Source organism: Boleophthalmus pectinirostris, unplaced genomic scaffold (assembly GCF_026225935.1).
Source record: "Boleophthalmus pectinirostris isolate CB_2022bp ecotype Guang Dong unplaced genomic scaffold, ASM2622593v1 HiC_scaffold_3, whole genome shotgun sequence".
NCBI classification, from domain to species: Eukaryota; Metazoa; Chordata; class Actinopteri; order Gobiiformes; family Gobiidae; genus Boleophthalmus; species Boleophthalmus pectinirostris.
This window is the reverse complement of record NW_026571299.1, coordinates 19,207,116-19,225,517: the sequence shown is the minus strand read 5'-3', so window position 1 is coordinate 19,225,517 and position 18,402 is coordinate 19,207,116. Positions and strand designations below refer to the sequence as shown.

Genomic DNA, 18,402 nt, shown 5'->3' with positions numbered 1-18,402 from the left:
CATTTATTAAATTACAGGTGTTTTAATCGCTAAACAAACATAGAAAACAAGGAGTTTGCATGATTAAAATGTTTACAGAAAAACAATTCTACTAGTGTATCACTTCATTGAGTCACTAAAAGCTGTATACTTTCTGCTGTGGTTCAAATAAATCCCTATAATATCAATAATGAATTAGTCAACTAGTAAAACCTCTCCTCAACTAAGACTCCAGCAACCGATCAATCAACTAAAGGCTTACAGACCTAAGCTGTCCTACATTACGCAAAACTGACTCTTGTGAGCTTTAAACCATGATATAATCTGTATAGTCTGTCTACATTTCCAAAGCCCAAATAATCTGTTCCACCTTGTGATGTTACATAGCGGTAGTTTTCAAGTTTACCTTTAGTTTGGTAGAGATTGGCCATTCCATCATTTATGAATTGGGCTGAAATGTTGCAAATGATTCTAGTGAAGGTGTATGGAGTTCACTTCACATGCACTTTTTGTATTACCACATGACATCACAAGGTGGAACTGAGTGATTTCTGTTTGAGAGAAGAACTCAACCTAAATATGCATGTGTGAATGAAAAAAAACACAGCCCCAGATATGTCTGTGATGAGGAAACTGACAGCATAACATATATCAGAAGATACTGTAATATGGGCCCTCTAACTCACATACAGATATTCACTACTCCACCCATCACTAGTTAAGAATTGCTGGCTGGTCTGAAATGAAACACAGCAGCTGTTGTTGAGTAAGCACAAAGGTCTTCCACTCGTGTTCCAAAATCCTGGCCTTTTCAAATGTAGCAGATGAAAATAAACAGGCCCCATCCCTCTGTCTCTACCATATGTGGGTACATAAACAATAGTCTCTGCACAGCGCTGCTCAGGGAAATGGGAGATTCTGCTGAAGTTGAGTCAAACTAACCAGAGAGTGGCATCTTTCCAAGCCCGTACCATGGTCAGCTGTGCTTTGGAGTAGTCATACATGGGAACACAAGAGGAAGCAGAAGACCTCCTTTGGGACAGAAAGCAAGTGGTGTGGAACTGTGTATACACAAAAACTCATCTTCAACCTTTTGGAAAATACTCATATGTCAAGTACCTCAAACCTGAAATATCACTAAATATACTGTATAACATACTTAATGTCAGGGCAACCTAAATGTGATTTATAGCAAATAGTAGAAGCAAGAAGTAGTTTAATGCGCCCATACTATGCCATTTTCTGATCTATGTTATAATGTTGTTTCCTCATAAACATACCGAGAGTTGTGTTTTGTTTCATTCACATATGTTTAACATGCAAACCCTGTATATTTAGGTTGAGTTCTTCTCTAAAACTGAAAACACTCTGTCATGTGGTAATACAGGAAGTGCTCCAATGTGTTTTTAAAGTCCATACATCTTCATTAGAATCATATAATTTCAGCCCTGGAATAGCCAATCTCTACTGAGCAAAAGATAAAGGTAGCTGTTAAAATGAAAACTATCGCTTTGTGACATCATGAGGTGGAACTGAGCATTTTGAGGTCTGGAGATGTAAACAGACTAATAATAAATAGTTACTCAAACTTGTGTAAATAAAACAAAACACAACTCCAGGTGTTTCCGATGAGGTGACAACATTCTAACATGGCTTAAAGCTCCCAGGAGGCCATTTTGCATAATATAGTATAGTGGCTTGGGAAAATCATTCGCTGCATTTGACCCATCCCTCGGTGCCGCTGGGTCCACCAGGAGCAGTCAGCTATCTCCAGATCTTGAATAATGCTTGGTTAGGACCACCTAGCTGGAGGATTTTACCTATTGAGCACATTTTCTGTTAATGGGGGAAAGCATGCCCAAGGGAAACTTACCTAGACATGATGAGAACGAGAAAACTCAAAAGGCCTGGACTAGTCATTTGCCAATAGAACAAAGTTAAAATGGTAAATCAAGGAACCACTCACCCATTCACACACAGATTAATAAACCACTGTATGCAGACACTGAGGGCAATGGGCATTAAGTGTCTTGCCCAAGGATACAAAGATAGTATTCATGTGTGGAATCGCACAGTCAACCTGTGGGCCAGTGCATCTGACCATTAAATTCATATATAAAGGAATGAAAACATATATATCTTCACTTAAAATGAATGAAAAAAAAATGCTTATACTTAAAAAGGAACTACTAATGAAACTAATGCTTCCCCCACTCATTTTACTTTTTTTTATTTCAACATCCACTACAAGTCAAACTTTTGTACGCGTTATCTCTTTTGTTTTTACTGCTGTCTACATTTTGTATACATACAGAAGACATCAAATATATGAAGTAAGATATATTGAATTATGTAGTTTTTTCCCCTTGCTACATAATACTTCATATAGTTGATGTTTTCTGTGTGTATACAAAATGTAGACATAAAAAACAACAATTAAAATAAAATAAAATAAAAACAATTTAAAATGTTTTAAAGATCTGGAGGGATATGGAGCTTCGTCATATTTACAGTCATAATATCCTGACCCTAATGTCGTTGTATGGTCTATGTTACCCATAATATCTTACAATACAAAACTGAAAATTCACTGAAAAGGATGTTATAAAAGAAAGTGGACACAGATAAGTCCAAGGTGTGGTGCGGAGAAACCTGGATGAAAAGGTGTTTCATAAGCTCTACACTGAAGGCTCAGGTGCCAGGTCACAGCTGTTGGGTGGAGGAGCACGAAGGAATTACATGTGCAATCCAGACCAAACTGCTCTACTCTGCTCTGCCAAACTCACTTATGCAGCTAACAATCGCCTACATTGTCTCTAGTTCACAGGTGACTTAAGGCTGTGGTGTTGTCACGAAATCAAAAAGTCATTGTTAACTAATTTTGATACAAAGAGATGGACTCAATAGCACTGATTTTGATATCACAGAGTTAATAAAAGCACAATGTACAATAGAATTTCAGTACAAAAATAAGTTTCTTTTAATGGTCCATATTACGCTATTTTTCCTCATCACAAACGTACCTGGAGTTGTGTTTTGTTTTATTCACACAAGTTTAACACACAAATCCTGCATATTTAGGCTGTGTTCTTCTCTCAAACAGAAAACACTGGATCATTTCAGCCCTGGAACTAAACAAAGGTAGTTGTTGGAGATGGAGATGTTATGAAACCTGTATATCTTGCATTCACTCAATTACAGGTGTTTCTCTTGGTAATGCAAAAAACATGTGCTTTTACTGTGAGCGGGGTATCCTCTCCCACAGTCTGAACGGTAAATTTGGCCTGGTATCTCCATGGAAAGGAGTTTAATGCCATATTGTGGAACTTCCATAAGCAATAACTTCTTCACAGAGACAAGCAAATGGTGTAATCTGTACCATAAAAGTTATATTGTACACTTTTAAAACTACTGAAGAAAGATGAAACTTCATTTTTTGATAACCCTTCACTCTAGTCACAGTAGCTGCTCTCATACATTACTGACGGCTCAAATCAATAACTCAGACCAAAAGCAGCATAAAATTGAAAATATTGTATCTAGAATTATATAAACTTGCAGTTTGAAGGCAGCTCATAGGTGTCAAGAATGTGATGGAGAACAGGTAGACAGGTGCACTGAAGAAGCACTCAGGTGTAGTAGATAATCTTAGCATGCCATCTAGTGGTGGCACATTGGTGACCAGCTTAAAGTAAACATTTTAGGTTATTGAACAAGTTTTGTCTGTTATACACATGTTTGATCATAAATTAAGACAAAGTGTGTGGATTTTAATTATTTCATTCTCTGCTCATTTAGAGCCTGAAGCTGCAGACTCAGCTGCCAGAACACAGCTTTTGACAAATGGGAAAGAGCTGACCACGACAAAGATTAATATGACCACAAAGTTTCAAAAATCCAATGCTTTGGTTGAGGGGGCATATTTAGGATAAGGCGATCAAAACCCTAACCATATGTGCCCGTAATGAACAAAGTTTTAAACAGCTACATCAGCAAAACAATCTCCCCTCCACAACCTGCTCTAATGTGACATCATGTCAATCAAAGGGCCTTCTGAAGCTCCAAAATAAATATCTAACACAAGGGGCCTCTAAATTAGCAGCCAGCCGAAGAGGAGAGCACATAAACAAACTTATCTTGATGAGGTCCTCAGCCCTGGCGCACAGATAGGCAGATAGCAGAGGAGGCCAGGAGAAAATGAATTACCTTCCTGACACACGTCAAAGCCAATCACAGCAGAGCATCCTTAGCTGCTTCCTCGCCCGGATCCCTGCTGCCACTGTTGCGTTTCATCTGCCAGTGTTAGTATGCACAGGCCAAGCGCCAGCCTCCAAATGTATTCATTTATTCAGAGCCCCTTGGAGAAATCACAGTGTCTTGTTGTCCTTTTTTCCCCATCTGTCCAGATGGAATTTGCGTGAATAACATCAGTTTAGTGAGGGAGAAAATAAGTACAGGCTAGCGCAGTAGAAGCGACTAGATTACGTCCTCCCAGCTCTAAAAACCCACAGAAACAAGAGTCACCTTCATACTTTTCTTTTTACGCCCTTTTAAATCCACAAATAATACGTTGCCAGAAAATGACACATTTATACACATTTAATAAAACATAATTCACATTATCATGCATCTCAGGTCCAACTAACATTTTATCATTGTAATAAAGGTGAATGACCATCATGGGACCAGTAGCTCAGTGCTCATTTATCCCTTTGTTTTGCATCTATAAAATGACTAATTTCATTCATTTATCAGGTGTGTTCCTGCAGGCGGAGGTAGTGTCACAAACAACTAAAAATAATCATCTTTTTCTAACCTTACTCAGGAGAAATTATCTTTAGAAGGAATGGGAAAAGCCTAAAATCATCCAGTCTATCAAAATTACCCCACCTTCAGTAAACTAGTAATTGTCCCCAATACAACTTTAGATTTATTAATAGATTTTCCAGGTGGGATTAAGTGAATGAGATGCTAAATAAATCAAATTGTAAAGTTGCAAGATACGCAGAGTTTAACCATTTTAGATCTATATAAACCTTAACATATGTCGATTAAAGAGCAGGTACTGTATATTTCAAATAGTAAGTGATCACCATCTTTTAACACATCTAAATAAAATTGCCCATCTGTGTAAAAGAGTTTTGAACCGACTGCACCAGAAAGCACAAACAAAAAACAGAACTCGTACCTCTCTGAGAACAGTACTCCCATATCCTCTGTACAGGCCTCTGATACCCTGTGAAGAAGAAAAACACAGTGGATTATGGGAACTATCAAAATGTGTAGGCAAGTTTTATGTGCACTCTTATCACACACTGTTTTTATGTAACAGATGGGTGAGAATCTTAATGCAGCATAAGGACCAGATGAAATGAGCATTTTTGGGTGTGTTTGTGTATTTAACGCACATATGACAGGTTAGACTACTGATTTTCCCAAAGCAGAATTAACATTATAATATTTAAGACTTCACAAAAAAGTCTTGTCTTGTTTTTTGTTTTTTTGTTTTATTAAGCATCTTACTTCCTGGTTAGACATGAATATCAGATTGAGATAGGTAGAGGTAATTCCGTAACCTAGAAACAATAATATTAACAAGAACACAACTAAATTGTATAGTAATCAAAATAAATGACAACACCTTTATACTATTAAATGTTTAAACAGTTAGAAAACTGCTTCCCTTGCACTTAAACCCCTGCATTTTGGAGGGATTTTTGGTGTTAATGACAGAGGTAGTGGAATAAAATTATAAAACTCACTGCTACATCCTGTATTTTTGTGCTTTTTTCTCCACATACTGCCACTTAAATGATATTAAAGCAAGTTATATTAAGAAAAACATGTAAACTTCATATGCAAAGCAGTTTTTAGAATACTGTTGGAATGCATTCATCTATTGAAAAAATAATTAGTCGTTAAACCTCTTGTCTTAGTGTAGTCAGCAGCATGTGGTAGGTGGTAGATCCTGGAGAGGCCTGGGTCCTTTGCTTCACCACCTCAGCCGGTACACGGATCAGACAGGCCACCTAGAGGAGACACAGAGCACTGCAGTCAAACTCATTCAACTCAACAGATTTTCACTCTTCTCATTTTCATGCCACTCCCAGTTCCGATGGCTTACATGATTAAAGCGAGCATGCATGACACCAGCATATGTGTGATCTCAGTGTGTGGCAGGTGGCCGCATGTCACTGAGGATCGAGCAGTTGCATGGAGCAGTTTGGCTAATGAGCGTTTAAGTGAGAGATGTACTCCTACAGACATCACACCTGAGCAGGTAAAAAGGTCACTACGCTCACTGCAGATGTACGAGTTCAAACACATGATAGATGCATATCACATTCTCAGCTACCATATGTCAACAAAAACATGGACTGCCAACAGCTACTGAAGAAAGACATGAATATTTATGCACCAGAAGTCCCACCACCCTAAAGGCAGGCAGCGATACGGCACACAGGCAGGTAGAGCTGTCCACCTGGACACTTCTCCATTTATTCTGTCTTCATCACAGTGGAAGAAGTGGGCCTCCCCACAGTCTTACAGATGCCAGTCTCCAAGTAACACCCCATTCCCAAACATGTGAAGTGTAGAAAGTTCAGACAAAATGCAGGCCTTATCCTGTTCATCCATCCAGGATAGTGACAAAGTTGGTCTTGCATACACAACACAGAGATGCTCTGTAGTGCAGACCTGAATATATTTGATTACAACAAAATAAGTGTCACGAAATCTAATTATGTTTAGAAAATTTATCATACCACTTTTTTCACTTTTTTGTGCACCTACAAATCTTAATAGGATCAATCATTCAAGTTAGATCATTAATGTTGAACTTGGTTATTAAACCAATATTTGGAGAATTTCTTCTGAAAGCTACGATGATCTCCACTTTTCTCATTAAGATCAGCTTTCCCAAACATCATTAGTCAGAAATGATCAATTTTGATTTTATTTTATTTTTTATTTATTTATTTATTTTTTAACAATGAAACAAAATTATTGAGTGAATTTAATCAAATGCTTGAAGAAGAACGTGAAAGTGAAAAATGGTCTGCACTGCAGTGCAACACTACCATCAAGTGGTCAGACAGGCAACTGCATTCAGCATATTCAACGATCATTGATAGCCTATTTGCCCACACTTTGGTCAAGTTACATTTTACACCACAGTGCTCATCTTTTTTTTTCCTCAAGCCCATTTTGTGAAGGTGCAGGAGAGGGCAGCTAAAGAGAGAAAAAGTGGCTATGACAAGTAATTACAGATGTAATTGGATGGGGGCCTGGAGTTGATGCAGCTTTTCCTCTGCTGTCACTGCTGAGGAGGAGGCAGAATGAGCCGGTGATTAGAACAAATAAAGAAGGAACATTGTTTATTTGGGAGTCATTTGCAAGTGAGAAGGGTGGTGGGGAATAATGGGAGACTCAATAGAAGATAGTGAGAAGGCTGGGGGTCATCTTTGGTCCTGCAAACAACAGTAAATGAGAAAATGGTGCAGCGTCCAAGGCATGAAATGAGAAGAAATTGGATCACAGAGCTGTATAACGTTGGGTGAACAGTGTTTAGGAGACTGGGGCTTACAATACTGGATCTTTATGAACCCAGTGAGTAAAGTCCTCCCTTTAGATATGAAGCACAATATTTTTGTATCTATGTGTGAATGGCTATATGTTACTGTCACAGATTAGGGATTTGTATTAATAGAAGAATGGCTCCAATATTGAACGTGTCTAAAGGAATGTATGACTATTGTGACTGCCGGGCTTCAGAGGGCATAGCAAAGTACAAGCAGATGATCCTGAGGTGGGCACGCAAAAGGACTATAGTAAATCTGAACATATTAGTGTAAGGTTGTTATGTTGGAACTATGGATCTGACATATGGTCAGGTTCAGGTTTTTAAATGTGATACATTTTCACAACAACCCAAAAAAAAGAATACAGTGGCTCAAAACTGTTTAAAATAAATGATAATTATTTGTATTTTCTTTAAATAATCAATATTAATGAGTAATGTAATGTAATGAGAAGTCAGAGCTCACAGTCTAGCAACATACACTAGTTTGGCCATTACACCACTTTATCTGTGTGCTTCAATCACATTCTGTATAAAGAAGTGGGGAGTGTGACGTCACCTATAGCAATCGACTCAAGACAAGTTCAAAATTAGGAATAGGAATTCATTTACGAACAACATAGCTAAATAAAAGCACCAGGACCATATAGAGTGGGTGAATATGAACATTTTAAAACAAAAAAGGTGAGGCTCACAGCAGCAGTTACAAAAAGAGGAGCAATCATTTTTCAATGTTCAACGTCAAATGGAAATAGTCGATGGAGCCGGAAGTGCCCCCACGCTCACTTCCTATTTGGAACGCAGTGGCTAGTGAACTAGATATGTCCATTTATATATGAATACAGTCTATGGCTTCACTTTAAAGTAATAACAGGCAGACCACAATCACAGACAGGCACACTGAAGACCAACAGTCATTCAGTTTTATGCATATGGTAAAACTTTAAGTGAACCTCAGAGACAAGGAGTCAGTGCAAACCAAAACGATACTATGATGCAATTAGTGGGAAAACGTCACCTCAAAGACAACAGATAAGAACACCTCCCCAATGGGGCACAGAGCTTCTCAAAGCCAATACATGGATTCTCCCTCAGAGCCAAGTTAAGTGGCAGCCAGTTTCTCACCTCAACAAAACTCCTTTCTCCGCCCCTCCCCTTCTATCTCATCATGTCACAGTGTATTTTCCAGTACATCGTCCTGCAGATGAGATGTGTGTGTATGTGTGAGGGGATGTGAGGGCGTGGGGAGGGGGGTATAGATGCGGGAGAAGAAGACCGCCGCCTGGCCTTGACAAATGAGCTTTCAGGGCAAACGTCGAGCGAATGGGAATGAAGATAAATCTGATCTAATGGCTGGATAACAGCCTGGTAGAGCCTGACAGACGCCATCAGCGTACACATTCTTTATGGAAGAGTCCCCAAAGCACCGCTGAGGCACACAAACACCCATACACCTGTGCACAGTGCACTGCTCGAGTCAGTCTGCTGTCTGCCTTCTACAGTGGATTTCTATTGTTCTAGGTTTAACATGCATTTGCAGCTACAGTTATTATATCTCTGTTTTGAAAAAAAATCTAATAAATTAAAAAGTTGCAATTACATCCTTTAGTTCTGTTCTGTTTATGTTAATTTCCACTTGGTGCAATCCTTGTTAACTGAACTGAGAGAATAAAGGGAAAAAAGTGAGATTTCATAAGAGTTCACCTCAAAAAACACCTTTACTTTCACCTGGCAGAATGGCATATTAATTATCTACATCTCCATGGAGAATGTTCTAAGTCTGTCTCTATGGAGTCATAAAGATGGTTTGCAGACCACGAGAAATTACATTTTATTATGTGTTGCTGCGTTATTTTTTTATCTATTAAGGCCAGTTTCACCGTTAATAATAAGAGCTGTCTGGAGACTAAAGAAAAAAGTTATTCAAAACCAAGTATGAGCAGGAATTGCATCACTGTGAAATACATTGCAAAGGTATCTGACTTGGGGCACTTCATAGCAAAACCTGAAGATTAGCCTGTTTGAAGAATAGTGTTTCCCACAGGTTTATATGAGACAATGGCAGTATTTTACTGAATACAAGTTTGAGTAAATATGTCATTTATTATTAGATTAGATAAGAAATACTTTACTATCCTGAAGGGAATTCATTCATTTTTTCGACTGATAAAAAAAAGTATGATTAAAGATTAAATAAAGTTACTACTATAAATGTATAATGTTGTAAAAGTATACAACAAAACAAGTAAAAAAGCATCATATGTTATTGGGTTCTTTTTTCAGACCAAGAGTTTGTTTTCAGTTTCAACTGCTCACTAGTGGTCTTCTTCAGAGTGGTCACGTGATGTTGCTGTGACGTGTTTGGTCAACTGATTTGTACAGGTTTTGGCGCTGTCTTCCTACCACAGGAGGCCAGTATGATAGCGCCATAAATAAAGCCATATATAAATCAGCTGACTGGACACGTCACAACAACATCACGTGAACACTCTGAGGAAGAGCGCTAGTGAGCAGTCGAAACTGTCAGGTATGAAAAAAAACTCTTGGTCTGAAAAAAGAACTAAATTCCATAAATCATCGGAAAACCAAATGAAACCTCACTGGTCCAAAAAAGTATAATTTTTAATACGAATTTCCTACTCAGCTTCTCCTAAGACTATGGGCGCATGGATTTGTGAATCTGATGTCCACAAATCTCACACAGATGGAGTTAGGGTTTGAAGCAGTTTGAACCTCAGGCTCACCCCACACTGTCCGCGACAAAATAAAAGTTTGGAAAAGCTTTGTTTCCTGCCCTCTGAACTGTAATACCGCAGTGATTACAAACATCACTAAATGTACTATTTTTGATCCGCTAATGCTAATCTGAGACTAGCATGATGTTCTCCCTTGAATAATGAGTCATACAGAGAGACATCTGTAAAATCAGCACAGTGGGCACCTTCCCAACGGGAATAATCCCATTTCATAAACATGCAAAACTTGGCCAAAAAATGACATCCATCCAAAAACCATGAATACTGAAAACCCTGACATTTTTAAGATGGTGGTACACAGCAGAGGGGCACCCACTTTCCATACCCCCTACTACCCCACCACTCCCTTCATACCACGCAAATCTCCAAAAGCCTCCATATGGTTTGGAACATGGGTGGAGGAAATTGCTCAGCTCCAGCAGTTTCAAGGCAGAATCCCTTCACTAAATTGTAGCACTCTGGAGTCTGAGCTGGGAAACTAGATGAGTCAATACGCGGCAATGAGCTCTTATTTACCCAGCTTGTGGGAGCAAATCTGGGGACGGTCCCGAGGAAGCACCCTTTAGTCACCCAGCTGCACCCAGGGGCCCTGAGCTGAAAACCAGGACTACACCCACTCTCCATCTGCTGCCCCCTCGGAATGGTCTGTGAAATTTGAAATGCCGAACGCACATGCCACTGGTGATCATCTGGGACTTGCAGTTGTGGGAAAGAAACCAGGGGAAAATGAGCAATTACAAGTATGCAAAGCAGATGGCTCACTAAATATAGGAGAGATAAGAACATATGGGTACTTTTAAAATGCTGCCTCAATGATACATTTATCCTCTGCTTTAACAAATAAAGCTCTTAATAATATATATATGTATATAATCTACTGTATGAATGTACCGATGTACCTATTAGGGCCTCAACAATTAATCGACTAAGATTAATTAAGCCTAGCTGACTATTTGTAAAAATGATCGTCGTATTTTGATAATTGTCACAGGCACAAAAAGATTTTTTTTATTTTTAAGGAAAACAGTGGCTGTATTAAATCAAATGCTCAAAAAGGTATAAACAATTTTCAATAAATAACTTTATTTGTAAATATTCTCTATTTAGAAGTTTAGAGTTTCCATATTTCATGGATAATGTATTGTAAAAAGTTTCAATACAAATAACTGTTTGACTAGTTGACTAAATGACAAAAAGTATAGCTGAATCATTTCAGAGTGAAGTCCAAGGTAAAATGTGATAATAATGATCATTGCTTAAATGCTACTGTTTCTAATATGCAAGTTATATTGTTTTTGATGGAAATTACACCAATAAAAAAGGAATATAAGAATGATTTATTATTCATCATTATTCATTATACAAATGTGGTTTTATACATGGTTTAAACTTTTTAATTTCATAGTGATGCCATCCTGGGGATTGGTAGATGTCCTTGGGATCTTTTCATACCAATAGGTCCCTGGCCTTGAAAAGTTTGAGAAGCCCTTACTTGCGTTTTTATTGACAGTAAAAGTAAAGTGCTGCCTTTAGACTTTTTATTGCAGGTAGTATCACATAAAATAAATTACCTCCTTTTAACCTTATGATCTGCATCCCCTGTCACAATACCACTGTGCCCTCTGAAAGCACTGCCCCTATTAATCTCTGCCTGGCACTCAACACATTATACTGTATTGACTGTCCATCTTTGGCACATGTCCATCTGCATTTGGCTTTGGAAAAACAAGTAAACTCACAGTTAACAGATACACAGTATAAAACGTAGTATGCTACTCGCTACAAAAACATTTGTGTGATATATTGATGAAGAAAATGTATACGATAAACGGTAATATTTTATCTAATTTAATTTAACACATAAGAGACCTTAAATAGAATTATCCAGAGAAAAATGTATTGTCATTAAAGAGAGGGTATTTTAATTCGAGGGGATACTAACTGCTAACACATAACATATTTAGACCACCATGATACCTTGTTTTATTATGAAAACATACTTTCGATAAAAACAATGTATTCATATATTACATAACTTTCGCTTTCATTTCTAAGGGACTGTGTTTCCCCTGTCTTTGCTCTCCATGCTAAGTCACCCCCCCTTCAACGCAACATCACGACACAATCACTGTGCATCCTGCAAATGAAACTACAGCACATTGCATCAGGTTTGTCAAGTTGTACAGTTTTGAATTAAGCCTAGTATGTATATTCATGGAGAACTGTCATGTAGGAGCATGGATGACATAGGCCTGTGGGCTGAGCATTGGACAGAATCTTACAGTTAACCGTAAGGACAGAGACATTGCTATATTACTGAAACATGCATGGATGACATCTAAACCTCTTCAGGCATGTGTCTGATGAGGGAGTAAAGTTCTAACATGTTCAAAAAAATAAATTGATGTTGCACAATACCTCCTCTTTAATGTCAGGAGGATGATATACCGGACTTCATGAAAAACAGATACTTACAACTTCTCCGAGTGATGCAGCAAACATGTGAGTGACAGGTGCCATGTGGGGGGCCGATAGCAGTCCAGCAGACCCCAGCAGGGACTTAGCACATTCATAGGTGACAAAGAACGCAGCGGCTGAAACCAAGCAGAACCAAGGCAATTTAAGGCCCATTAGTCAACCAGCATAGAGCAATTAATATCAGTCACAACCACTGACAGGGGAGACGCAGGAGTGTGTGTCTCTGTATGTGTGTGTAAAACAGTTGCTTGCTAAAAAGTTGTCTTAACATAAACTTTGAGCAGTGTATGTCATGAAAATATATATATACACTGTAAAAAAACACAAGATATGCATGTAACAAAGAAAATGTTAATGTGTGGAAGAGTAGCAACATCGGCCTGCCCAATGATTACAGGTAGTGCTACAACCCAGTACAATGCATCTCTCCTGTAAAGGTTAATGTAGACTGTCCATTTGAATAAATAAACTAAACTAATGACATTAAATATAGCACAGTAGTCTCTCTATCTTAGTTTCCTGTAGAGAGAGAGGAGGACATGGGGATTGGAATACAACTTGGGCAGTGAGCGATGACCAGGATGCCCTACCAAACCCAAATCAGACCAAGGCAAGAAACTGCAACTGAGATACAGCCCTGATGAGTCTGAACAAAGGCCAGGTGATGGGAGGGGGGCAGGTTTCACAACTGCCATCTACAGGTAAAAAAAAAAACTTAAACTTGGTACAGATGGTATAGGTGTTAAAAGTCATCAGAAAAACTAGGGAAAAAATAAATATATAATGTATATGTGTAGGCCAGGATCTCATGCTACTGACAAGAGAAAACATTTTGGGAAGATACAGAGTAGGGCTTGTTTTTAGTCAGCAACAGCCCTACATTAATGAGAGGGTTTTATGGGAAAAGTGGCTGTTGTAGTTTCAACTTTTCATTCAATATTTACTCAACAGTGATTTAAAAAAAAAATTGTGTACTAAAATTGTTCATAACACATCAGCTTCAGCTTCTGTTAAAGAGGGGTATTATACTTCTATGAGGTATTGACTGCTAACACAAAATATATTTATATCATCATGCTACCTTTTATTGTGTTAACATGTTTTATACATTTCATTTTAATTTTTGACAGAGTTTACCCTCCATTTGCTCTTGGAATTAAGTCACTCCCCCTTCAGAGAAGTATAACAACACATGAGTGTGCATCCCTCTAACAAAACTACTTCACATCACATCAGATTTGTCAAGTTGCTGTGTACAGTTTTGTATCTTGTTTTCTATATTTATGGAGAATTGTCATGTGGGAGCGTGGGTGACGTAGGCTTGTGGACTGAGCATTGGACAGAATCTTACAGCTAACCGTAAAGAGGATACAAATAGGGCCCGGGAGAGATTGTAAAAATATACAATCATACATGGATGACGTCTAGAACCTCTTCAGGCATGCTTTTGATGAAGGCACAATGTTACAACATGGTAGAAAGCTTAAAATAATAATAATAACACCTCCATTTCAAATTAACTTTTTGTGCCATTTTTATTATTTGTCTTGTGTTGACGAACTGTGTTTTTTACAGACCTGAGAAAGAGTTTATTAACATGAAATAAATGATCAACAGCATTGTTCTTCAGTTTGTTAGTTTGTGTGTGTAACAAAGGAGAGAGTTGCGGAGTTCTGAGAAATATGTGTGAAGGAGGATGTATGCTGGCTTTTTGTGTTTATACTGTGCAGTTTGAGGTTTGCCTAAAATGTTGCTTTTGGGTCATTGTGTTGTAATCAGAATATGCATACAAAGGTGTGAGAGTTTCCATAAGTATATATGTGAACACTGGGAGGTTGTTACCGTTGGGGAAGGAGCCAATGGCAGCACTTGGGACCCCTGCATAGATTCTCCTGAAGCCTCCAGCTCTGAAGAAGCCCTGTTGACTCTGCAGCCGAGTTTTAATGGTGTCCAGAGGGTACAGGGTCAGGTCAACACACATCCCAGCACAACCTCCTGCCTGAAGAAAGCCACAGGCTGTTACAATCACAATGCATTAAACAGTAATATTATAACATAACATCATCCTCATTTAATGTGTACAAGGTGGGTCGACAGAGATTCCAGGTCAATTATTAATAGTGAAACTGCATAAATGTATCTATTAAAAACAGACAGAAGAGTAACAAGTGCATACTATTCATGACGGCTAAAAAGGAAGAAAATTACCAAAACGACAAAAAATAATAAATAACCACATCTTTGTAGTTATATTTTCGCTTGTTTTCGTAAGATTGATCATTTTATTTTTTTTATAAATGTGGTGTAAAAGTAGCATGCAGCTTGGAGCTAATAGCCTGCAGAATAATCATGTCCTTCGTTCATTCACAGTTTCTCGCAGTTCTGCGGATTTACCACCAGGGATGCGGCGAACTCGCGTCTCTCCATAGTCCGATCTGAGCCGGGTCACCTGTCCGCCTCGCAGTCCATACACTCTCACTATGGAGCACTTTGACATAGAGCTAAAAACAAAACATGTTTCCCAAGGGCGCAGCCATCTTGTTCCGGGTTGCCAGATTGGCCCTTCACTTTTACTCGCGTCGCTCGGCAATTCGATCTTGTTTCTAGTAGACTGCTGACGAGCGACGATACTTTACAATAAAAATAACAATATATTGAGTAAATTTTAATCAGAATAATCAGTTGAGCTGCTAGTGTTTGAGCAATAGTAGCCTGTGTGCCTATGTTAGAATTTGCTGGTCACTCTCACAAGGCCAAGATCCTACATTGAAGGGGGGGCCCTGTGCTTCCTTCTCTGTTATTTTCAACATTAGACTATGAGTCATGACTAACAGCCAAGGTTGGCAATAGAAAAAGTGGTGAGGCTATAGTTTAGGATTAGCATTTCCAGAATAGAATAAAAACTGACCAAGAAAAAATCCAAGTCAATATCCAGCTTGGATGCAAAGCAATACAGTAGTGCAAGCTTTTGTCTAACAAGTCAAAGCACTAGACAAGGTAAAAAAGTGATTTGTCAGGCTATGTTGCACACAATGGAAAGTGTGTTTAAACATTTATGAAGCAAACTTGATTTTACAGTGTCCATGTTGTACATTAATGTTGATCATTATTGACCTGCGTCTGTGCACAGTCAATAGAACACATTAATTCTGTGTCATCCTGGGATTGATTTTTCTTCTGCACTTTGTGGATAAGTTTGCAGTGTCCAGAGTCCTGTCTGCTTCATCATGTACAGCCATTCATCACCCTGTCACCAAATGTCCTTGCTTATTGGCCTCTTTGTCATTTGCTCAGTGGAAGCTCTCAATATTCACCTAAAAATACATTAGTAGACACAAAAGAAGATTTAAATTAAGTTTTAGATACTTGCTTTTGCTCTAGGCTTGTCAAATTTTGTGTGTGTACAGTCATTAATTTATTCCTGCTTTACTTCCAATTATGTAATCTCCCCCCCTTGGATAGGCTACATTCGGCCTTTTCATAAGACAACTATCTTTTTTTATTATGCCTGCAGGAGGTCTCAGAAAGGTCATACATTTTTTCAATAAGTTTTAGACACTTTCTATGCCTAAGTTTCTGTCACACTGCATACTTTTGAATTCCTTAAATATATTTTCATAATTTCACCAATAGTCCCGATTTAAAAGTACCATCTGTAGCGTTGGTTAGTTTGCGTGGAGATGGCAGTACACATATTGAGTGTGACTGCGCGATCCTTCGTAACATGGCTTCTGCTCATTATCTGATCTATGGCATTTGCATTATTAGGACACAGCAGCAGCCGGAGCACAGGGCAGCCCCTCTCACAGCTCTCTGTTTTACACTGGGCTGACAGGCTACATGGTTCTGTGACAGGAGAATAGAGAGGAGGGGTGGGTCCGAAGCAAAAGGAGACCAAAGGGACATTCTTTTGAACATCACAGAATCAACAAGTTGCACTGTCAGATTTCTGTGTTTCAATGTCATCCAAAATTGTGGTCATGAATTGTATAAAAATTGAGATTTACATAGAAAAACTAAATAAAATCTGTCTTTTGGTCTTAAAATTTTTTGTTTTTCCCCACACTATATGATCCTGGTGTTTTTTGTTTTTGCTAGTTTGTTAAAAAAAAATCCTATTCATAATATAGAATCTGGCTCCAAATTTGGCCCTATATCTATCATCTATCAGTTATCATCGCAAGCTTCATATGACTGGAGCTGAACGCTATGGGTGAAGTCACGCTCGCTTAGTCCACTTTTTTATACAGTCTCTGGTTAGAACTGATTACAAACATATTTTTGCATTTGATTTTTGATATTTTATGCCAGTGTTGATTTGACTAGTTCACAACATGGCAGTGGGTGACTACTTTATATTTTTGGAAAAGAGGGACAAGTTGTGCAACTGGACATTTAAGCTCATAGGATCAAAACTGCAATAACACCATATGTTTTTTGTTTTTTAATCAATTGTAAAACAAACAGAAGGATTGGAAATAACAATAAATTACATCCCTGAATGCTAGTGCAAAAGAAAAGTCTACATTTCTTTTTTTCCCTATGTAAATCTCACTTTTTATATAATTCATATGGCATCAGTGAGAAAGTGGGACGAGGGGTAGAGGCAGAGGATACATGGCAGGAAGAGTGTCTTTGTTGATCTAATGTTGCATAATGTCATTTTGATTCATCTGTTTTAAGAAGTGTTTATACATGTGCATAATTTGTGCCTGTGAAATTCAATTATAGACAGTTGAGACAAATCGAACTACAGATGTACAGTTTGTAAGAAGCATCACATCTACAGCTAGAGGATAGGACATAAGCACGTTTTTCTCATTCATGGCAAAGAAACAAAACACTCCTTAGATGTTGCACAGCTCTTGACTTGTAACTGCACAGTATCTTCATAAAGTTGGCGAAAATGAAATTGCATCCATCAGAAAACTTAGGGCACCTTGAAGTAAAGAAGGACTAATGAAGTAACAGTAAACAGCACCAACAATTCCACCTCTGTGTAGTCCTATTTTTATTTTTAATCTCCAAAAATACATCTCTAAATTATGAGTAGAAAATATTTTTCTTAAATGCTGAGTTTATACATTGAAATTATTCATGTTAAATGTTCCCTCTCACTCACAGAGCCTTCAATATTCAGCTGTATTGTTATTGTTTTCAAAGGTCTGAGCTGATGTTGCCTGCCGATAACTTCACCATGATGTCACTATTCTCCACAACATGGAGTGCACTGCTGCTACTACTACTACTACTACTACTATTACTACTACAGGATTAGTTTTTATCTTCAGACATTGCTCCCCTCAGGCTGCTGTGTGTGAATCAATAGCTCCCCGTGTCCACCAGAATGAAAACAGTCCCTTCTCTTTGCAACCGCATGTACACATTGATCAGTATCCATCCGTGAGCTGTGGTACAGGATACAGGACAGGGAACAGCAGCCATGGATGTACACATGTGTCAAAACCTATGGGCCAGAACGCAGTCGATTATGCACAGACATGCTTGGAGACATTTGCAGCATTTCAGATAAAACTGATTTGTCTTTGCATTTGATAGCTCACAATGAGAAAAAGAGCCATACTGACAAGAAATATGAAAATTCTGATG

General features: G+C 38.3%; 1 protein-coding gene across 1 annotated transcript in view; it reads right to left on the bottom strand.

Moving 5' to 3' along the window:
* slc25a26 (solute carrier family 25 member 26) overlaps nt 1–15,333 on the bottom strand; it is a 62,225-nt gene extending 46,892 nt beyond the window's left edge. Inside the window, exons 1-5 of the mRNA XM_055160059.1 lie at nt 15,187–15,333; nt 14,635–14,791; nt 12,790–12,908; nt 5,904–6,008; nt 5,168–5,215 (exon numbers count right to left, since the gene is read on the bottom strand). Coding sequence (XP_055016034.1) covers nt 5,168–5,215; nt 5,904–6,008; nt 12,790–12,908; nt 14,635–14,791; nt 15,187–15,219 — 462 coding nt within the window. The 5' untranslated portion in view covers nt 15,220–15,333. The remainder of the gene's footprint in view (nt 1–5,167; nt 5,216–5,903; nt 6,009–12,789; nt 12,909–14,634; nt 14,792–15,186) is intronic.
* Between the last annotated feature and the right edge of the window lie 3,069 nt (nt 15,334–18,402).